The sequence below is a fragment of the Cibotium barometz genome, chromosome 21, assembly GCF_041138505.1.
Source record: "Cibotium barometz isolate CiBa-2024 chromosome 21, ASM4113850v1, whole genome shotgun sequence".
Classification (NCBI taxonomy): Eukaryota; Viridiplantae; Streptophyta; class Polypodiopsida; order Cyatheales; family Cibotiaceae; genus Cibotium; species Cibotium barometz.
Window position 1 is genome coordinate 22300675 of NC_141066.1, and position 22577 is coordinate 22323251.

The following is a 22577-nucleotide window of genomic DNA, read 5'->3' on the forward strand; positions in this document are numbered from 1 at the left end:
CCAATAATGGACTTTGGCATACCATGATGCTTGAATATGTGAGCAAGAAAAAGCTTTCACCATATGATCAACTTTAATGGTTTTCTTGACAGGCAAGAAGTGAGCTTGCTTGCTAAACCTATCCACAATGGTCTAAATAGCATCATTCCCATGCTGAGATCTAGGCAAATCCATAATGAAGTCCATAGTAATGCTTTCCCATGGCTGCGAGGAAATAGACAATGGTTGAAGCAAACCTACAGGCTTTTGCTTGTCAAATTTCACCTTTTGGCAAGATAACATGCGCGTACATATACCTCAATGTCTTTACGCATGCGTGGCCAAAAGAAATCTCTCTCAATCATGCGTGTAGTAGGCATGATATCTCTATGACCAGCATTAGGTGGAGCGTGACATTCCTCCATAACCTTGGGACGCATATCCTTCACCACACATAAGCAGTTATCCTTCATAAGATAACCCTCACATAAGAGGCATGTGAGTGACCAACCATCAAATCAGTCCATATATGGCAAAAATCAGCATCCAAATGATACAAATCTCGCATGGTAGATAGTCCCCATGAGAGGCCACTGAAATTGTAGCCACTCCTAGACAATGCATCTGCCACTACATTCTTCTTTCCCGGAGTGTGTACAATCTGAAAATGAAACATAGAAAGAAAGTTTGCCATTCTCATCTGCTTCTCCGAGAGCTTTGTTTGAGATAGAAAATATCTTAAGCTTTGATAATCTGTCGTGACTACAAATTCAACCCCAAGAAGGTAATGTTTCCATATCTTTAAGGCATGAATTACAACCAAGAGCTCTTTTTCATAGATGTCCATATGAAGCTCGACGGCTCTCATATGCAACTGCATGATCTTCTTGATTTAGGACAGCCCCTATACAATTCCCACATGCATCACATTCCACCATGAATGGCTTTTGCAAGTCGGGAACAATCTATACGGGTCCACATATGATAGTATTCTTGAGTTACAAAAAGGTAGCTTGCTCCTTTGAGGTTCATTTAAAAGTGGCTTTCTTCATGAGATCATGTAAAGGCGTGGCAATCATAGCAAAATGCCTTATAAAGCGCCTGTAATATGAACATAACCCTAGAAAGCTACGTACCTCATGTACATTTTGCAACTCTAGCCAATTCCGAATGGTATCGATCTTGGCAGGATCCATTCTTACACCATCCTTGGATACAATGTGGTCCAAATAGTGTATCTCTGAAAGAAAGAACTCACTTTTCTTGGCATTAATGAAGAGTTTATGCTTCCGCAACTCTTCTAACACTGTAGCCAAATGAGTCCTATGCTCTTGCTCATTCTTGGAGAAAACCAAGATGTCATCAAAGAATACACCTGTGAATTTTCGATGGGGTCGGAATATCCTATTCATCATACGATTGAATGTGGCTGGGGCATTGGTGAGACCAAAAGGCATCACCAAAAACTCATACAATCCAAAAGTTGTCCTGAATGCAATTTTGTGGACATCCTTTGGCACCACTCGTATCTGGTGATAACCACTCTTCAAATCAATACGGCTGAAACAAGCCGAGCCATCAAGCTTATCCAAGATGTCATCAATGCATGGGATTGGAAATCGGTTCTTGATGGTGAGCTTATTTAGAGCTCTATAATACACACACATGCGGAATGATCCATCTTTCTTTTGTACAAAAAGCACAGGAGAACAAAAAGGTAAGGAGCTTGGCTGAACGAAACCTTTCTCCAAAAGCTCATTAACCTGCTTCATAATCTCTTCTTGTTGTGCGGCACTTACACGATATGCGGGTTTATTAGGTGGAGAAATACCAGGCACAAGATCTATGCGATGATCCTCCGGCCTTTGAGGAGGTAGTTCACCTGGCAATGCATCAACAAAACAATCTTTGTATGCATTAAGAAAATTCAGCCTATCTTGAGTCAAAACATCCACATTTTCATGACTTTGTTCAATGTTATCACGAACAAAAACCAAATACGCAAAAAAGACTCTTTTTCATTGCTTTATTAATCTGGATGTGAGATACAACTGGAATAAAATTCCCTTCCTTGTCAGCATCAATAACATGCATGCGGCCTTTATGCATAGAGGAAATTCCATTTGTCTTGTACTCTTTGCGAGGCTCAAGCCTATGATGCCATGGCTTGCCAAGCAATACATCACATCCATTAAGAGGTGCAACCAAGAAATGCTCATAATCAAGATAACCCTAAATATGTATATGCAACTTCCCAATAAGTGCGGTAACCTCTACCTCTTTACCAACAAAGGTAGCTTCTACTTCAATTTGAGGCCCCATGTCCTCAACCTCAATGCCCAAGGCGGCTGCCATCTGGGTAGAGATGAAGTTATCTATTGCACAATCATTAAACATAAATAAAGCGGGCTGATCCTTGATTTGACCCCATGCTTTGCAGACCATCCTCTCTTTACCATCATGCTTCATGTTTCCCTGCACATCGGGAACGGCATGCACATTTGCCTTGGGTTGCTTGTCCTCATGCTTTTGTTTGCGGTTGGGGTATTGCCTAAACATATGCTCTTTACTTCCACAAGAAAAGCATTTCCCCTCTTTTGTATATTGCTCCCTTTGCTCGGGAGTCAAATTTGTTCTTCTTTGGCCCATTATCCTTGGATGAGGTATTTTCAGCTTTACCTCCCTTCTGGGCTTCCCGAAAGCTCTTTTTAGGTGGCTGTCCACCTTTTTTCAGGTTTGGGACTGCGGGACAGCCCTCTCTTTGCCCTTGGAACCACCTTGATCTTGCTTGATTTTAAACACCAATTGCTTTGTAGCAAGAGCAGATGCTATAAGCTGCTATAAAGTGTGTTTCGGGTGCAATTCGATGCCCGAACAGTAGGCTGGTTGCAACCCGGAACGAAACTTTCTTTTCTTTTCATCTTCGGAGAGTTGCATGAAAGGAGTGACCTCGAGCAAAACTCTCCAAAATTTGCTCACATACTGCTACACACTCTCATTCTCCTTTTGCTCACATACTGCTACACACTCTCATTATCCTTTTGGTCAAGTCTATCCCACTTTTGGGTGGAGCAGCTGTCTCCTTCACAAACATGCTTCCATGACAAATTTTGCACTTCTCAATGAAGTCCTCTTCACTAAATGCAATATCAAACTGAGCCAAAAAAGCAAGCACCCCAGAGGCATCAAACTCCCCATGATAGGCATCAAACTTCACTGACTTGAGCGATTATGTTATCTGCTCGCTCAAGCTCGCCCCCCCCCCCCCCCCCTGCTCGAGCTGCCGCCTGCTCGCACCCCCCCTCCCTGCCCTCGTGATTGCCCCCCTCCGCGCCCCTGTGCTTCTCGCGCCCCCCGCCCTCCCTTTCACGCCCGTCGCCCCCTGCCCGCCTGCCCCGTCTCCTTCGCGCCCCCCTGCTCCCCCCCTTCCTCCGCGTCCCGCCCCCCTGCCTGCCCCCGCCCTCCCCCCCCCTTTTCGCGCTTTCCCCACCCCCCCTTTCGTTCCCCGCTGCCCCCCCCCCCTTTTTTCTCCGCCTCTGCCTTCCGCCCCTCCCCCTCTGTTATTTCCGCCCCCCTCTATCTTCCGCCCCTTTCCCCTCTGTCTTCCACCCCTCCCCCTTTGTCTTCCGCCCTTCCCCCTCTTCCCCTCCCTGCTCCGCCTTTTTTGTGCACCTTCGTTCTTGCAGGACCCTCCGTTTTTCGCTTCGCCCTCGACTCAGCTTCAGACTCTGATGGAGGTTCCTCCCGCCCCACCTCACAGGGACTCTTTCGCAGCCCCCTCGCCCGCAACTGAGGATACCCCCATCATGATTTCTCTTTCGCCAGAAGAGGTTGAACGCCTCCAGGCACATTCCACCATCTGCCGTATAGTTGGCACTCGCCCTAGCAGAGGGGAGATCCGGGATCTTCTACAGGCCCGCCTTCTTGCATATGTGGGCAAGATCCTAGACGTTCAGTTACTGGGCCGCAGACACTACCAGATTGAGTTCGAGACAGCCCAAAGCGTGGCCCAGGTCCTAGCCATGAGTCCCCTTGACATCAGGGGCGCTGGGGCCTTCTTCAGACCTTGGCAGCATGGTTTCAACCTAGCAGCGGCCGAGCAGGGAGAGCGCCTATTTCATGTCACAGTTTGCTTTCCTGGACTCCGCCCGCGAGTACCTTCCGCTCCTTCCTAGAATAGGATCATTGGTGGGCTCGGTGCTTGAGACTGGCCCCATAGCAGCTTCAGTGGTGGCTAGAGCAGTTGGCCTGCCTTCGGTCAGAGTTTTGGTACCTGACATCTCCTCCCTTCCAAAGGTCATTCAGTTACCTAGGATAGGGGGGGGATGGATCGATCAGAGAGTGGAGTTTTCGGGGCTCCTGAACCAGTGTTTTATATGCAGGCAGGTCGGCCACCTGGCCAAGGCCTGCCCTCGCAGGAGATCCCGACCTTCACCGCAGCAGCAGACCCCCGATGGCCCGCCCCCACAGATGCGGCTCGACAGGCAGCCTCCGGGACACCTGCTCAGCCCACAGAGACCTCGGATTGGCAGCCTGGATAGGGGCGCCGTAGAGGGAGACAGCCACAGCAGCATGCCCAGAGACTGACGCAGCAGCAGTCACAGCCTCAGCATCACTGGGTTCCAGTGAGGAACAGCTTTGGTCCCCTCCAGGAGGAGACCCCAGCGCAGACTGAGGATCAAGAGATGCCAGCACCCCCCCCTTCGCCCCCCTCCCCCGCCCCCCCATCCCGCCTCGCTTACACCTTCGCCTCCTCCCGTTCTCGCTCCCGCTTTTTCAGCGGCTCCTTCCCCACCCCCTTCTCCCCCCCCCTCCGCTCGCCTCAGCTCCCGGGGACGCACTGGCAGTACCCTGGCACTCACCTGCAGTCCGGCGGGCACTGAGCACCGACCTTGCTCGAGCACCACAGAGGAGACCTACCATGCCGATTCGTGCTTCACGAATATCCTCTATCCGCAGTCGGCTGAGTAGTCTCGACACTAGACAGCGCTCGGAGGCGTTCGACTACTCCTTCACACGCCTTTTTGGAGCAGAGGGCCCCCATGAGCCAGCACCCCCATCAGAGTTCATGTGCTCTGGATCTCGCTCTTAGTATTTTAAAGACTCAGGCAGTTGAGTTTTCTCACCATGTGAGCGATCTTGAGATGACAGACGTGATAGGCCGACTCTGGGAGTTGGCACATTTCTTTGATACCGGGAGTGCGGATGCCTCCGGGATTCGACATTTGGTGGTTCGCATAGTGGCAGACCTAGTACGAGACCCTGGCTATGTATGCATACATGAGGTTTCTCTCTCTGAGCGGGAGGCACTCGCTATGGGCCACAGCCACTGGCGCCTGGTCCGAGACTCTTGCAGCACACCGGTTGGGCAAATTCGTAGCTGCTTGGATGGGGATTACTCTCCATCCAAGCCACCTGCGAAGGCCCGCCATATGGCTGAGACAGCCTCCACCTCAGCAAGTCATCCATGAGGATCATCTGATGGAATGTATAGGGTGATTGCTTGAGGCAAGAGCTTCAGAGATGCCTGATTGGGGGCAGTATTGATATTCTGATGATGCAGGAGCACCATTTGAGTGAGCAGGATTCGGAGATATGGTTCGGTGATGCCTGGTAGATGGGACACATTTTGGTCTGCAGGTTTTGACCCCTTGGGTGGGCAGGGAGGAGTATGTATGGTCATTGCGGATGTATGGCGGCAGGCCATTGTGGATCGCGGGGTCATTGTGCCTGGTCGAGCACAGTATGTTATTCTAAGGATGCGCGATGAGCACTTTGGTGTGCTCAATGTCTATGCGCCCAACCATGCTAGTGCCAGAGCAGAGTTCTGGACCCTTGTTATACAGATGCATTGCCCGAGGCCGCACATTGGTGTGTCGGGGGAGACTTCAACATGCTTGAGGACCCGGCCGATAGGGTGGGAGGCAGTCATGTTACAGTGCACGGCACGGAGCTTGCAGCTTGGGAGCGATTTTGTATGACACTGCGGATCACTGATGCATGGCAGCATGAGGCTTTCTCCCGTTCTCAGGACAGTCTTAGTTTTTCTCGGTCGGATCGCCGGCAGGGAGGGACTAATCTATCACGGATTGATCGCTTCTATGTGGGCGACAGGTTCGAGGAGCGTGGTGGCTCCGTTGGCATTCTCGCTAGCACCTCTTTTTCAGACCATGCGCCAGTTATTTTGACACTTGAGAGGACACAGAAGATCAGCTTGCAGTTGAGGATCCCAGACAGGATACTTACAGATCCCAGTCTTTCTGAGGACATTGAGAGGATATGGCATGATAGCCAGAGCTCTGACCTAGATGCAACAGGCCAGTGTGCCCAGGGACTCATCGAGCTCAGCTCTTTTTTGCACGCTACAGCCTTGACACGGCTGGGAGAGACACAAAAGCGGGAGCGTCACTTGAGACGTAGCCTTGCTTCGCTCCAGCGTCTTCACGAGCAGCTACCTACATGTGAGTGGGTGGCGTCCCAGCTGAGCCATGCACGCCAGGAGGTTAGAGAGGCAGAGGAGCAGAGACATGAGTTCTACTATCATCGCCAGGCCTCTCAGTGGACGCAGCTTGGTGATAGAGTGACTGGGAAGTTTTTTGAGATCACCGGACCCCGCCATGCTCGAGCAGGAGTACGCCAGCTCAGGAGGCAGGACGAATCGTTAGCCACCACTGAGCTCGGGGAGATTAGAGCCATGGCCACTGAGTTCTATAGAGACCTGCTTTCAGCGGAGCCAACCACGGAGGCACGTGATGCTTGCAAACAGATTGTGTGGGCCCATGTGCAGAGGAGAGTCACAGATCGTATGCGCACAGTTTTGGGTGAGCCCCTTTCAGAGGATGAGCTTGTTGAGGCTTTGAGGGTCCTTCCGCGTCATAGTTGCCTTGGGGAGGACGGATTGACGCCTGCCTTTTTTATGCGCCATTGGGACCTTTTGGGGCCAGGCCTCCGCAAGGGCTTTCAGTATGTTTTGGACACTGGGGTGATTCCACGTAGCTTTTCAAAGGGCTTGATCTTTCTTATTCCCAAGGGGGAGGGAGTGTCAGATGATATTCGGCATTGGAGGCCTATTACGATCCTCAATACTGTCTACAAGGTCCTAGCAAAGGCCTTGAGTTTGAGGATCCAGCCCTTCCTTGGGGAGTTGATTCATGCTACCCAGACAGGATTCGTCAAGGAGCGCAGTATCCTTGACAACATTTTCACCTTCTGGGAGGCGACGGCCCGAGCTAGATTTCTCGGTAAGGACTTGGTCGTGATGCTTCTCAATTTTGAGAAGGCATACCATAGAGTCGATTGGGGTTTCCTAGAGGGCACTATGCTTCGCCTGGGTTTTGAGCCAGACTGGATTCGAGGAGTGGCGGCTCTATATTCCACAGCTCGTAGCCAGGTGTTGATGGCAAGAGGACGGGGGCCGAGTTTTCAGTTGACCAGATCAGTCCATCAGGGATGTCCTCTCGCCCCGTTCCTCTTTCTCTTCTTTGCAGAGGCTATGAGCATGTATCTGACAACAGAGGAGGTTGGTTTGAGAGGACTCCAGCTCCCAGTTCGGGGTGAGGACCTGCTCGATTCTAAGTTTGCTAATGACACGGGATTGTTTCTGCATGGCCAGGAGGCCAATCTACAGAGGGCAGAGCAGTCGCTACAGGTTTTTTGTGTAGCATTGATCAATTGGCGCAAGACAGTGGCTTTTTGGATTAGTAGCGCTCCCGCTCCGGCATGGAGCCCAGACCCGGGTTTTAGATGGATTCCTCCTGGCACAGCAGTGCGGTATCTGGGATGCCAGATTGGACTTGATTTGTCGGCTGAGCAGCAGATCGCCCCGCTTCTTCTGAGCATTCGAAAGAAGCTTTTATATTGTAGTACAGCTCGGCTATCCTTGGCTGGGAGGGTGGTGGTGACAAATCAGGTGCTTTTAGCGACTATGTGGTACATCACGTCTTGCTGGATCTTCTCGAGCGACTATGTGGTACATCACGTCTTGCTGGATCTTCTCGAGCTCATGCATCAGCCAGGTACAGAGGCTGATCAGGAACTTTCTTTGGTCTGGGCGGGATGGTCAGCCGGCCTGGGCTAAGGTTGCTTGGGCAGTTATTACTCTTCCGCTGGCCCAGGGGGGCTTGGGCATTATAGATCCAGCTGATCAGAGTAGAGCCTTGTTGGGAAGCTTGTTGTTCGGGGGCTGCTTCCGGGCATTGAGAAAGGAGCTTCTTTTTCAGCGGCTGCAGGCTAGAGCTCCCCCAGCAGAGGGCACTTGGGCACCAAAGATACGGTGGATCTTCATAGAGATGAGGAGGACAAGTCTCAGTAGAGGATGGGAGGACAGATTTGCCTTGAGCATCCTGCGAGCTTGGGAGCTGCTGAGACCGGGGCTTTCTCAGAGACCTCCCACTTGTGATGAGGAGCGAGCCAGACAACCGCTCATCTGGTGCCCCACGGTACGCACAGAGCAGGGTCATATGCTGGGTTCTCGGCCTCATCTAGCTTGGGGACCATTGGCGGCAAGCCCAGCACGCAATTTTGGAGATTGGCAGGCCTTTTGCAGTCTCCCGGAGGAGATCCAGGCGGGGAGGCTGAGTCACTTCAGAGGGGGGCTAATTATGAGGGATGACATTTAGGAGGCACTCACTGAGGAGTGGTTCACGCCTTTCGAGCCAGCGGCCCCACGGTGGATGGGAGCCTTTACACAGTTGGAGATCCTGATTGCTGTCAGAGCTTGCACTGAGAATGGTAGATGCCTCTACTATGAGATACAGGATGAGGGTAGACTTCAGAGAGTGAAGGTGGAGTCGCCTTTGGTTGCAGAGTGCATCTTTCAGAGGATACGGGTAGTGGCCGCCGCTTCTCGGAAGTGGCATATTGATCCAGACCCGGCAGATGTGGATCCTTATGCGTCTCCCGAGGCCACAGAGATCACCTTTTTCCAGTACACTGTTCGGTTGGGGAGGCATATTTTGACTGCGAGGAGGATGGTCTCTCCAGCTGCATCAGAGCATTGGCGGCTACAGGGACTCTCACAGGAGTTCCTGGAGGATTTTTGGACCAGGCTCTGGGCTAGCCAACAGACACGCAGGATCTCGACTTTCCAGTGGCTGGTTGTCCACAGGGGCTCTGCAGTTGGCACCTGGCTTGTCTACAGTGGCCTTCCGTCAGCCTGCGTCCGATGCGGCCACCCATTGGAGACACAGAGACATTGCCTATGGGACTGTCCACAGGCGCAGCAGATTTGGCTGAGGATGCTGCGCATTTTGGCCCCCTTCTCTCCAGAGGGCATGTATACGTGGGGAGCCGCTGCTTGGTCGACTTTGTCAGGGCCTGCTCTGGGATACGAGACGGAGCAGGACAGCCAGGCCATCAGATTCATTAGGGGCCAGTCTCGCCTTGTTCCTTAACTGGATTTCTCGTCCGCCGGCTGGACACAGGAGAGGAATCTACGATGGGAGCTCCTCAGCAGCCTCACCATATGGTTCACCTGGAGAGCCCATTGTTTCAGGGCCTTCGAGGGGAGACTGGAGCCACCAGCAGAGACTGTTCGGGGGATCTGGCAGGAGTTGTTTCACACCCTGCGAGGACAGTATGACCGCATCCGGGGCGACTCGGATCGAGCGATCTTGCGGCGCCACGCCTTCCACTCCACTTGGCGCAACGGCCCCTTCTATGCTCTACACGCGAGTACCCCCCGCTGGCACTACAGGCCACCTGTTTGGATTTTCTCCCCTCCTATTGTATGATATAGCCTCTCAGTTATTTGTACTGTTATTTGTACTTTTTTGCACCTAGGGAGAGTCTCCCTAGCTACCTTGATTGGCTCTCTGCTCTGCCTTCTTATGAGCAGGAGAGGGGTTTTGTAGCCCAGTGGGCATTTTTTTTATAACTAATGAGAGGATCTTTTCTCGGAAAAAAAAAACTTCACTGACTTGTCCCCTGCCTTGAACTCCTTGAGCTTTTTGGCATGAGGCTCAAGTTCTTGCCTCTTTCTCTTATCCTTGTCCAACGGGACAGCTCTCTCTGCATGAGCTTCATGGGCAATCTGAGGTGTTTCACTAAGCAAAGTGACATGGGCCTTTGGTTCTTGTGGCCCCACTGCATGTGACCTCCCTGAAAGATGCATTGTCTCACCACAAGACAACTCAATAGGCAAAGTCTTTTGGCTTGCAAAATACACATGACACCAGCACTGGGGCTAGAAAGCCCCCCCCCCCCCCCCCCCCCCCCCCCCCGCCCCCTCAATACATTTGTATTTCTTGAAGTATTTATATGTACAAGTGTTACGGGCCAAGTAGGCCAGATTTCTCCACCAGGAAGTGAATACAACTCAAACAAATTGGTTCAAGTCGATGAAGATGTGTTGGTCGAAGAAGTCTCAAATCACAAGCACATTCCCACCTTCACTCGGTGTACACCTACCTTTCACTGGTCTTCCGGGACCATGTGTCAACAGGCACACCCATACTAACACAAGCCAAGGGGTACACCGCGGAGGGAACATGACCTGGTTCTTCCCAATAAGCTCTGGCTCCCAGTTCCCTTGTGTGTCTAACCTTCACTAGCTCTCAGAAGCTCTAGGGCGCGGTTAGCACCACCACACAAGGAAATACTAACCACACCAGGAAAACTTCCTGAGCATGGTCAGTTTAAACATGCTTTGCTCTTGGTCTCCATAAAACTTAAAGAATTCTCTGAATTTAATTTAACAATTTTAGATTTATACAAATGAGAAAACATGAGGGCACCCGGTACAACAAGTACAATCTGGTACATTAGGTACTATTCAACAAGTACAACAGGTATAGCAAATACTATTCAGCAAGTACAGTCCAGATTCAATAGGTACAGTTCAGATTCAGCACACGTGTGAAATTCAACAGCAGGTACAATCAAATTTAGCAGGTACAGTCCAGATTCAGCACACGTGTGGATTTCAGCAGCAGGTACAGTCCAGTTTTCAGCACACGTGTGGGTTTCAGTAACAGGTACAGTCCATGTAGAGGCAAGCGATGGAGAAAAATGCAAAAATTCAGCCCTTAGAGAGAAGTAGGCGATGAAGAGAATGAGGGAGAATAGCAGGCGATGAAGGGAGAAAATGCAGCCAGCTTCCCCACGTGTGAAAAATTACTAAAGTAACTCATGCAAAAGTTTATCCAAAGGTTTTCTAAGGGTTACACAATATTAAGGAATATTTAAAATGCTCATGGGCACCCTAATGTCCAGCTCCTAATTTAAATGTGTGTGAACACATTGGCTTATAAATATTAAAGTTGGCTTGCATATAAAAAGGGTGCATCTCTCCCCTTTCATCTCACTTACTTATAGGTGATTGAATCCAGACAAATGGAAGAGGGAGCGCACACAGCTGTCTACAATACTGCAACAGTTGTAACGGAGGCTTTTCTACATCCAATTTCTTATAAAATTGCTGTAATTTTTTCCACTACAATCCCTTATCTAGGACCTGTGCAAGCTTCAGCATTTTGGGGCCTTACATCCCCATGGTGCCCAAAAAAATATGTTTCATAACCAGATGGCCAGCACTCAGGCACTAGTATCACATGAATTTGAATCCGAAGTAACCTCAGACACATGTCAACTAGCTGCAAATCTTCCTCGGAGAAACAAATCTTGCCTTGCTCGACAGTGCCTCTGAGAAAGTTCAGCAAGTGTTCAATTGCCATTGACCCCTATCCATGAGTTCAAGAGTTGCTCAAAAGCCACCCCTTGAGAAAACACCAAATGCAAACATGAAAAATGAATTTTATATGCTTCAAAAATTCTAAAGGGGGAATCTAAGAAATCCAAGCATTTCACATCTTTTTTAGCATATTAGACACACTTAAGTTCTAAGAGAAACCATATGCATCTCGGTCCTCAACACACTACATAAAAGGTAAATGGTACCTTATTTACATAGTGCACAAGCTTATCCAACTGCTTGAACCATGTGTGTGCATACTCATAAGAAAAATCATCTCCCATGGTCCACATCAAATGATTAGTTCGAAACTCCTTGGCCTACAAAAAAGGGTACAGCAATCAATAAAACACAGAATATACTACACCATTGAAGAACATGAGCATACTTGCCAGTACACATTACAGTAAGTAATCAGTTCAATGTCGATCAACCCACATACGCACGTGCAGCAGCACCAAGAAGAGTTATGGCAATGCAAAACACAAAATATATAGCACCACTAGAAACATAAGCATACCTAGCATGAATACAAGAAATGAGAGATTGCAACCTGTTCTTGTGCGCGTTGAACAAAAAGATCGACTCTCTCTTCCACATTGTAATCAAAAAGTTCGGGATCATCCTGTCAAAGAAATTTTCATAGTTAAGATTTTTCTTTTAAAAGTTAATTGAAGGCGACTACTAGTCCTGATGGGTATCGTGGGTGTCTCAACCTGAACTGGAGGACAACTTGAATCTATGTCAAAACTGAATCCATCCGGAGGCTCATAATGGTTGGCCAAGACACCAGCAAAGATCTGTGTTTAATAATAATTAAGGCACACTTAAGTGATACTAAATTCATGGTTTATAAGAATAATAACTTCATAAAGAAACTGTGTGCCATATAAGCAAGGTAGACCTGTGAAGACGACCCAAGAGACTTTGAGCCACGCCAGATAGCTTCCATAGTACGATCTTTCCTGCGTTGTGCAACATCTTGATAATCTGCCCTCGCAAAAAAAACAGCATCAAACCCCACCTGAAAAATGGAATTAACAAAATCTTTGAGTTGTTTTACAGAACTAATTGATCATAAAATCTAATTTTCGGCACTACCACACCCAAACAAGGTATCACCAGTTACCTAAAACACATACACACATACATAGGTACCTACCTACCTGCATCATACATGCCTACATACACACACATGTATGTATGTATGTATGTATATATGTATGCGTGCACATACACAGGCTCAATACTTATCCAGGAGCAGAGATTTAGCACCTCTTCACCAGCCAGCATTGAAACCTGGCTTCAAGGTCATCACACCCACCTCTGCACCTAGCAAATAAGCCTGGACAGCTGAATGTCCAAAGGGATCGATTTGCCATCCAATACGAGGCACCTTGCCAAACTGTTCTTTGATGTACCTATGACCAAGAGTGGTCTGGTCTATCATATCTATATAATGTGTGGTCGCCTCGTCATGCATGCACCATCCCCCATTTCTGCTCAGTTTCAACAGCATGAATTAGAGACTTAGATCTAACCGATCCAATAGTTGGAAAGATAGAACTTTCAACAATAAGTATATTATAGAGCAAAAACAAATTCTCACATGAACTCTAGCTGTCCCCTGTTCACAAGTTTCTTTACAGATTTTTTCTTGGAAGATGTCTGTTGTCTCCACCACCTCTGGAAAAAAGCCTGCATGCAAACAAAATAGCTTTGCCAAGAACCACTAGCACCAAAGGAGAAGTTGAGATTCCAAAAAGAAGGGTACCAACCATGGAAATGTCTCAGTATGTGTCTACCTGTTCAACATAGATGAACTTGCGATTTGGATCTGCCTGCAGAGCAGAGATAACTGAGTCCAGAATGTATTGCACTGCAGCGACCTACAACATATAGACAACACAATTCTTAGTTGAAATCCAAACCATTCAATGTCAGTAGCTCTTCTCATTACTTTGTTTCTTTCGGCACCTTTGCCAAGTGAGATAATTGAGTCAGCCTTCCCTGCAAAAGAGAGCACCTTTGCCAAGTGGGGTGATCCCTTATATGGGCATCTTCCTTCATAATCAGAAGGAACCACTATAGCATGTAGATAGTAGATACTGCAGAAATCATCCCCTAGACATGCACTATATGCACACTTGTATACCAAAAGTGGCAAGCCCCCTAATGGAACAATGAGAATATGGCCTCCTTTTTCAGCTATCGTCATGACTAGGAAGGAAGACAAAAACGTTCTCCCAGTGACCCTCTGCTTTTTGGGGCCGACGAGATGATATCATCCTGCTCCATCAGCATTAGGGCAGCATGGAGTTGTAATCGAGATACAGCAAGTTCAAGATGCACCATGTCAGCTGTTGAAGAGAAATCGTATTCTGCTCTCAGAGACCCGATGGTGCCCCTCACTAATACGGTCCACAAGAGGACGGAGGTTTGCATGTCTTTCAGGATGGTGCCTTATTTGGAAATAGAGAGGACATATGACACGAGACCTTCCTAGCAAGAGTAGGCATTCACACAACAACTGAAGGCCCAGGTCCCCCCCCCTCTCCCCTTCAAGAAGAGAAAAACAGACAACCCCCCAAGATCACATCAAGTTTTCTAGACGTCAAGACTTTCTAAATGACAAGGAGGAGAATGAAGACCCAGAAGAGACACTTGCCTCACCCAAGGTGGCTTCAACCTCACATCAAGAACCTATATTTTTGCCTCCTCATGTTGGTTAGTTGGCAAGGCCATTAAAGCCTGCACATGATCAACTAGTGTTGGAATCCACCCATGCACCAACACCCCCATGCTCCTAGGCCATCCAAAGAAGGAAGCTCCATTGGCAGACCTAACAATATTTTTGTTACATCCCTAACTCAGCCCAGTACAATTTTAACCACAGGTTGGGTAACCCAAGCTTAGAGGGATGAGCTTATTCAGAATCAGTTGGACTGAGGGTTATGGCTTAGCCAGGCTCACGGTTTGATAGAACCCTAGGCAAGAGTCTAGCGCTAGCAAGGAGCCTTGGAACACGTCAAAAGCAGACCAGTGGCTAAAAAACGCAAAAAGCCTAAGAATAGGGCAGCCAAGGCCAGGTCTACAAAAGAAAACCTAGGGCTCAGAGCTCACGCGAGGCAGTCCATGGGCAGAAAGTCTACCAAGGGCGTGGATCCTCAAGGCAAGGAGTAGCTTCTCAGCAACACCCTTAGTGTATGGGCCTATTGTATGGGACAAGTCTTTACTGTCATAGCAAAGCTAACTCAGGGCAATCGATACCTCAACCTTGAGGGTGGTTCTGGAGAGAACCCCTAGGCCTCAGTGGGTGAGCTGCTAGCCAGATTCTATTGCAATCTCACCGCTCGTTTCTCCTCTCCCTACACAGCATCTTTCCCTCCTTGTGAGCCCCTTGCTCCTGTGCATCATCTCTCTCCCTTTGTCCCCTAGCCCACCCTCAGCTCTTGCACGGGTCTCCCTCTGTTCTGCCAGTTTGAACTGCTCCAGCCCATCATACACCTCCAGTCCATTCCACCTGGACATTTTTCTGCACTCTCGCCTCCTCACCCGTCCAAACCGCTCACAAGCCCCCTTCACCTCCCTTTCCACCTCTCCTCGGCCTCCTTTTCATTGCCCCTTCCCAAAGCCCCAACCCCTCTTCTTCTCCAGGGCCCCTTTCAAGTTCCGTTATCCGTTTCCTTTTCTCCTGATTTCTTGCTGCTCTTACCCACATCTTGGTAGGCAACCTTTCTCATTCCCCTTCAAAGGACTACATGGCAGCCACTCCATCTACCCCGTCCAAGCCAAGGGTGCAGGATCGGAAGATGAGGCTGTTGTTGTTGGAGTCAAATTTACAGATGGAGTGCACAAAGACGGGCGAGGGTGGGACCTAGCAGAGGCCAGAGGAATGGTTATCGGCCTGCCAGGTCAGTATCCTGATCCGCTGATAAAAGGTCATAATGGTTTGCAATTGGCACTGTTACCTTGGGTTCAGTGTCCATTGGGGTGTGGATCCCACACCCTAGGGAAGAGGCTAGGGCTATCAAGGAGCCTTGGAACATGTCAAAAGAAGACCACTGGCTAAACAGGGCAAAAAGCCTAAGAATAGGGCAGCCAAGGCGGGTCTGTAAAAGAGAACCTAGGACTCAGTGCTCACGCGAGGCAGTCCATGGGCAGAAAGTCTACCAAGGGCGCGGATCCTCAAGGCGAGGAGTAGTAGCTCAGCAACACCCTTGGGGTATGGGCCTATTGTATGGAACAAGTTTTTACTGTCCTAGCAGAGCTAACTCGGTGCAAATCTAGACCTCCAGCTTAAAGGTGATTCTGGAGGGAACCCCGCATAGCTCAGTGGTGAGCTGCAAGCCAGAGTCTATTGTGGTCACTCACCACAGGTTTCTCCTCTCCCTGCAGAGCAGCTTGCCCTCATCGTGAGCCCATCGTGCACCCATCGCATGCGCATCGTCTGAGGTCTCTCCCGCCCCTTCTCCAGGGCCCCTTTCAAGTTCCGTCCGTTTCTTGCCCCCAGCATTCCCCCTGTTTTTGCTCCATTTCCGTTTCTCCTGCTTTCTCGCTGCTCTTACCCACAGCTTGGTTGGCACCCTTTTGCATTCCCCTGGCCTTCATGGCAGCGGCTCCATCTACCCCATCCAAGCCAAGGGTGTAGGGGCAGAAGATGAGGCTGTTGATGTTGGAGTCGAGTTTGCAGATGGAGCACAAAGATGGGGGCTAGGGTGGAATCTAGAAAAGGCCGGAGGAATAGTTTTCGGCCTGCCAGGTTGGTATCCTGATCCCACGATAAATGCTCATAATGGTTTTCCATTAGAACTGTTACCTTGGGTTCAGTGTCCATTGGGATGTGCCCCCCCAACCACTAGGCAAGAGGCTGGGACTAGCAAGGAGCCTTGGCACACGCAAAAGCAGACCAGTGGCTAAGAAGCGCCAAAAGCCTATGAATAGGGCAGCCAAGGCCGGGTCTATAAAAGAGAACCTAGGACTCAGTGCTCGTCAAGGCCAGGAGTAGTCAGGGTGCGGGCCTATTGTATGAGACAAGTTTTTATTGTCGCAGCAGAGCTAGCTCAGGGCAATCTAGACCTCGAGCTTGAGGGTGGTTCTGCAGAGAATCCCCCGTAGCTGAGTGGTGAGCTGCTAGCCAGATTCTATTGCAGTCACCACCAGTTTCTCCTTTCCCTGCACAGCCGCTGCCCCTCCTCGTGGGCCCATCGTACACCCCTCTCATGCGTGTCATCTCCCCTCCCCCTCCCCCTCCCCCTCCCCCTCCTGGCCTTCACCCCTTTCTCTAATAGCTTACCCTCAGCTCTTGCACTGGTCTCCTGCTGTTCTGCCAGTTTGGGCAGTTCCAGCCCATTCTCTGCCTCCAGTTTTCTGCCCGATTCCCCTCCCCCCCACCCCCATCCTGCCTGGTCATTTTCTGCAGTCATGCCTCCTCAGCTGTCCAAACTGCTCACAAGCCCCCTGCACCTCCCTTTCCACATCTCCTCAGCCTCCTTTTCAATGCCCCTTCCCAAACCCCCACTCCCCCCTCTCTCCGGGGCACCTTTTAAGTTCCATCTGTTTCTTGCCCCCAGCATTCCCCCTGTTTTTTCTCCGTTTCCTTTTCTCCCACCATCTTGCTGCTACTTGGTCAGGTCACTCTTACCCACAGCTTGATCGGCACCCTTTCGCACTCCCCTTCAAAGGCCTCCATCTAACCCATCCAAGCCGCCTGGGGAAATGGTGGGGGGGGAGGGGCGGGGCGGGGCGGGGCGGGCGGTGTTGTAAAGTCAAAGAACAGGCCAAGGGTGTACGGCCGGAAGATGAGGCTGTTGTTGGAGTCAAGTTTGCAGATGGAGCATGCAAAGATGGGGGTGAAGGTGAGGGGGAGGGTGGGACCTAGCAGAGACTGGAGGAATGGTTGTCGGCCCACCAGGTTGGTATCCTGATCCAGGGATAAATGCTCATAATGGTTTTCAATTGGAACTGTTACCTTGGATTCAGTGTCTACTGGGGTGTGCCCCCCACATCTACTGATGGTTTGATGCGGATCATACTTGAGCATCGTGACCTGGAGCCTCTCAATCCTCCTTGCCAAGGTGCGGCCCCCAAAAGGGAGCCCCATACCAATTTTCTCCCTTTGCCCTCCATGACCTAATTTCTCTGTTAACCAGTCCAAAAAAAAATAGGAGCAAGCAGAATTGTATTGATAATTACCTTTGAGATCCCCAAACACATATGTAATTGATTGGGCCAACTTACCCAACATTTGGGTGCCCTTCATTCAGCCCCAATTTGGCCTTCTTCGGGCGCCCTCTTTTAACCCATTGCTGGTGCCCACTTAGCCTTGCAGCTGCCTATGACAAGCCCACATTGGGTTGTTTAAAGCTCCCATACTCAGCGCATACAGGACGGTGCCCACTTAACCTCCTAGCTGCCCACGACCAGACCAGATTGGGTTGTTTAAAGCTCCCATACAGGCCGTCCATATCAGCCCTCAGGCTGCCCATGACCAACACAAAAAAAATCAGCCCCTTTAGGCACCCAAATCAGCCCCAAGATTTTTGCCTGCCACCTCCTACACAACAAAAAAAAACACCCAAACGTTAAAAACACTTATACCTTTTTGCGTTTTTTTTTTTTTTTTAACAACCAAGGCAAAACAAACACGCGAAAAAAACAACCGAGCAATACAAAAAACGTTTTCTTTTTACAAAGGATGTGACCTTTGCCCCTTCCAAAAAAAAACGCTAGAAGAGTGTTAACTTCCTGCAAACCACCATGGCATTTTAGCCACCCTCTCCTGTGTGCATAAGCTTGGTGCATGCCCCAGTGCCATCTGCCACCTTCGCTCTTGTGTTTCAGCCACCAACAATTCAATGCCTGCAAAATTTCATGAAGTTATGCCGGGCTGCTTGCTCCCTAATCGGGGGGTCTTCATAACTTCGGCACCGATTCCGCCCCCTTTTCCGCAACCAATGCTCTCAAATTCAATCTTCTCCAGTTAATCCCTGAGTTCCCGACCTCCATGGACATCACAAAGGTTACCTCTTGTCAACAAGCTTCTTCAATGTTCGAGGCTCCTAGTCCTTTGTCTTCACCTCAACAAACGACATTTGTGGATCTGAACCTCAACTTCTCACCTTTCCAGACTGATGCTTACTAGAGCTCAAGCACATAATGGCCAAAGACCAACGTCAGCAACGGGATTTATCTCCACCGCCTACTAATTGGCAAACACAAATCAAGGAGTTACATGATTACATTGCATCACTTACTACAACAGTGCAACTCATATGAAGCGAACAAGTTATACACCGGTCCCTTCTTCATCGTCGAAGACGTCTCACAAAGAGAACACCGCCAATGTCTCTCTTTAAGTACAAGGTGATGATTTAATAGCTCTTTATCAGTTGTTGAAAGTAACCCAAACAAAGAAACCAGACATTAAACTCCCTAAGTCTTACAATGGCCATCGTGGCCATCCTACTTTGAAACAATGGCTTTCGGAGGTGAATCTCTATTTTGACGATGTGGAGCTCTTGGAGTTGAAGAAAGTTGTTGTAGCCGCATTCTTGCTAGAGGACACTACCTTGCTTTGGTGGCAAAGACAGGTTTGTGATGGCCAAGGTAATTGTAACATGGGCTAAGCTTGAATGTGCCATCCATAAGCAATTTATACCTACCAATGTGGATTTTCAAGCCCATTCTAAACTCTCAATATTAAAACAAACCAGTTCCTTAATCCTCTTACATCTCTCAAACACCACATTTGTCTACAGATTATAACCTTACCCCAAATGAGGAGCTCCTTGCTTTCATCTCGGACATAGATCCCACCTTGTGTTCCAGTGTTGATCGCTCTGATTTAGCTTTGGCTAATCGCTACACAAAACGAGTTTTAGAATCTCGATTCTCCAAATCGGAGCACCCAAGAACGTCCCTCCTATGTCATAGGCAACTATTCTAACTCTCCAAAATCCTCGCACTCTAAAGCTTTCCAAAATCACAATTCTCATCCATCTTTCATCCCAAATCAAACTCGAGATCATCAACATGAACAATCTAGTTTTAACAATGAACAGTCATTTACTCAATCACAACTTCCAAGCGACATAAAAACTCTCGACATTGGATACCTAGTTCGACCATTCCAAGGATCCTTCAAGTTTTGGTCACTATACCATTTGCAATGGCAATCAAAGATGGTTTCAGTGCCCAAAGCACCCGAGTACTCATCAAAATTACCAATATGATACCTTTAACTTACAAAGACAGGAGTGGGGCAATATGCTACTCCAACATGCTGTCAGATCCAACGTAACAACCAAGGTAACATACTAAAGTGCCAAGGGCAATCCACAAAAAACCATCAACTGGCCTCCAAGTCCAGCTAACCCAGAAAACACACGACTTGTGCCAGTTGATCTAGAGCTCCTTAGGCAAGGTAAAAATCCTCGATCGCTGCCGCATATCGGCAGAGGTTACCCTCCGAGCCCTCTAAAAAGCCTAAATTTGGTTTAACCCCGGAGCAAAGAGAGCAATATGCAAAGGTGGGTAAATGCTTCTCTTGTGGCAGCCAAGATCACATGTTTAGGGAATGCCTGCAACGTAAGAAGAAGGAAAATGAGAAGCAACCAAAGGTCAATGTGCATGATGTTCCTGATGTACAAGGGAATACAAAACATGACAACAAAGAGAGAGTGGTATGTAAAGCATGGGGACAACTAAAAGATTAGACCGCTCTCTTTATGTTTGATGATTGTGCCATAGATAATTTTATTTCTGTGGAAATGGCAGCCGCTTTGGGTATTGAAGTGGGGGACATGGGACCAAATAGAAGCGGAGGCCACATTTGTGGGTAAAGAAGTGCAGGCAACCCCGCTCATTGGGAAGTTGTGTATACATATCCAGGGTTATCTCGATCATGAGAACTTTTTGGTTGCACCACTTGATGGATGTGATGTATTGCTTGGGAAACCGTGGCATCACGGCATAGAGCCATGTAAGGAGTATAGAATCAACATGATTACTTTTATGAGTAAAGGCCGCATGCATGTTATAGATGTTGGCCATGAGGGAGACTCCATCCCAGTTGTATCTCATATCCATGATGTAGAGCTTTCTTTGGGCATTTATGAGAAGAGTTGTTGGCTGTCCATAGTCATGCACCACTCCTGTCCCAGTGCCGCCTACGCTGGAGGGGTATCCCCTTGAGCGTGGCTCCAGGGACGGTTTGGGATGACGGGGTCATGACCTAGACCCTTCAAGGCCAAGCAGTGTTTCATTCCCAGATGGTGGGCGACATTCGGGTCTCAAAGGCCATCAGTGCTTCCTAGGAGACCGCCAGGATGGATTCGTGTTATCCCAAGGTGGAAGGGGCTACACCTCTTCATCTCTTCCACCCCAGCTTCACGGCGGAGTGTGGAGTCTACAAACACCTCCATAGAGAGGAGGTTCTGCCCGCATCCTACTTGTAGAGGCTTTGCCCTGGCACCGACTACCACTACTCCCCTTCAAAACTCACCCCAAAAATTATCCATGCCATCAACATACTAGCAGTGGCATGTCACTTAGCTTTTCAGCCATGATAATTGTCTCATGGAATGTTTGTGGGTTTGGAGGACACCTTACGCAAAAGGCACAAGTAGTCCATTAGGACAAAGCTTCACAGGGCCCTAGTGGGGGGAACCATTGATGTTCTCATGATTCAAGAGCATCACCTCACCGCCGACGGCGCGCATCGTTGTGGGAATGTTCTTCTTGTAGCAAGAGCCACACCTACTATTCCCTAGCTTTCAAGCCCCTTGGGAATCAGGGTGGCATATGTATTTCCGTAGGATAGTTAGTGGCTCCCAAGGTGGTGGACATAGGCACGATAGTCCTTGGACGAGCATAATGGCTGATTTTCCAGGTTGGGGAGAATAGACTTGGCCTCCTCGACATCTACGCTCCTCACGGAGTAATGGATCACATCGCCTTTTCGATACAGCTGTGCAAGGGTCTACCCCTTAGATGCCTAATGCTTGGGAGGAGTCTTCAGCATGCTTGAGGACCTCGAGGAGAATTGCAGGGGAAGTAGCTTAGACCCCATCATTTCAGGACTCTAGCCCTCCGTATGGGAAGAGCTTGCTTTTCACATCAGAGGACAGGATATGTGGCACCTCCCGGAGTTTGGCTGGATGTCTCATAGCCTCTCCTTCTCTTGCTCAGACCGCTAGATGGATAGCCTACTTTTTCCCCTTTGGATCGCTTCTATGTGGATGAGTGGGGCTGGGTTAGGGGCGGCATGGTGGGCATCCTTGCTGGCACCACTTTGTCTGGCCATGCCCCGGTGATTCTTCATTTGGCTGACCCTTGGCACTAGGGCCACCAGAGTCAGCGCAGATCCCGGACCTCCCACCTACGCCTTCCCCCCTTATGGTGCAGTAGAGACCTTGGATCATGCCCTCTAGGAGGTTAGTGATTTTCTCTAGACTGCAGCCTTGTAGCAGCTCAGTGCTTTCAATGAGCGAGAGAGAGGCCTTTGCCGTGGCCTTGGAGGAGTTGACCTAGATAGCCCTTGGGTTGGAGCTCAACTTAAGATAGCCCATACTCAACACTTGTGTCCTTCGAGGAGTAGAGTGTGGAGTACAAATATCATGCTTGCGCTTTTTTGTCTCAGGCAGGGGACATTCACGGGATTTTTTTTGCCACTATGTGGTTTCTGCTTCGAGGGCATTCGATCGCTGAGGAGGTCCAATGGATCGTCGATCACACAAAACACCCCCCGGCACGCTCGGCCCAAGATTCAGGACATCGTCTCGAAGTACTACCACACCTTGCTCTCTGTTGAGCCCCGCTAGATGGTATGGCACCACTTTCAGCCTCGTGTCTCTTAGACTCCCTCCGGATTGAAGGTCCGGGAAAGGATTAGGGTTAGCACACAGTA

The 22577-nt window shown here is 49.3% G+C and overlaps 1 protein-coding gene across 1 annotated transcript in view; it reads right to left on the reverse strand.

The window, feature by feature from the left end:
• The window catches only part of LOC147626959 (alpha-mannosidase At3g26720-like), a 108948-nt gene that overhangs the window by 55955 nt on the left and 30416 nt on the right, over nucleotides 1–22577 (reverse strand). Inside the window, exons 3-9 of the mRNA XM_086815522.1 lie at nucleotides 13474–13557; nucleotides 13278–13366; nucleotides 12993–13167; nucleotides 12573–12692; nucleotides 12385–12468; nucleotides 12222–12293; nucleotides 11875–11988 (exon numbers count right to left, since the gene is read on the reverse strand). Of these exons, the coding sequence (XP_086671648.1) occupies nucleotides 11875–11988; nucleotides 12222–12293; nucleotides 12385–12468; nucleotides 12573–12692; nucleotides 12993–13167; nucleotides 13278–13366; nucleotides 13474–13557 (738 nt within the window). The remainder of the gene's footprint in view (nucleotides 1–11874; nucleotides 11989–12221; nucleotides 12294–12384; nucleotides 12469–12572; nucleotides 12693–12992; nucleotides 13168–13277; nucleotides 13367–13473; nucleotides 13558–22577) is intronic.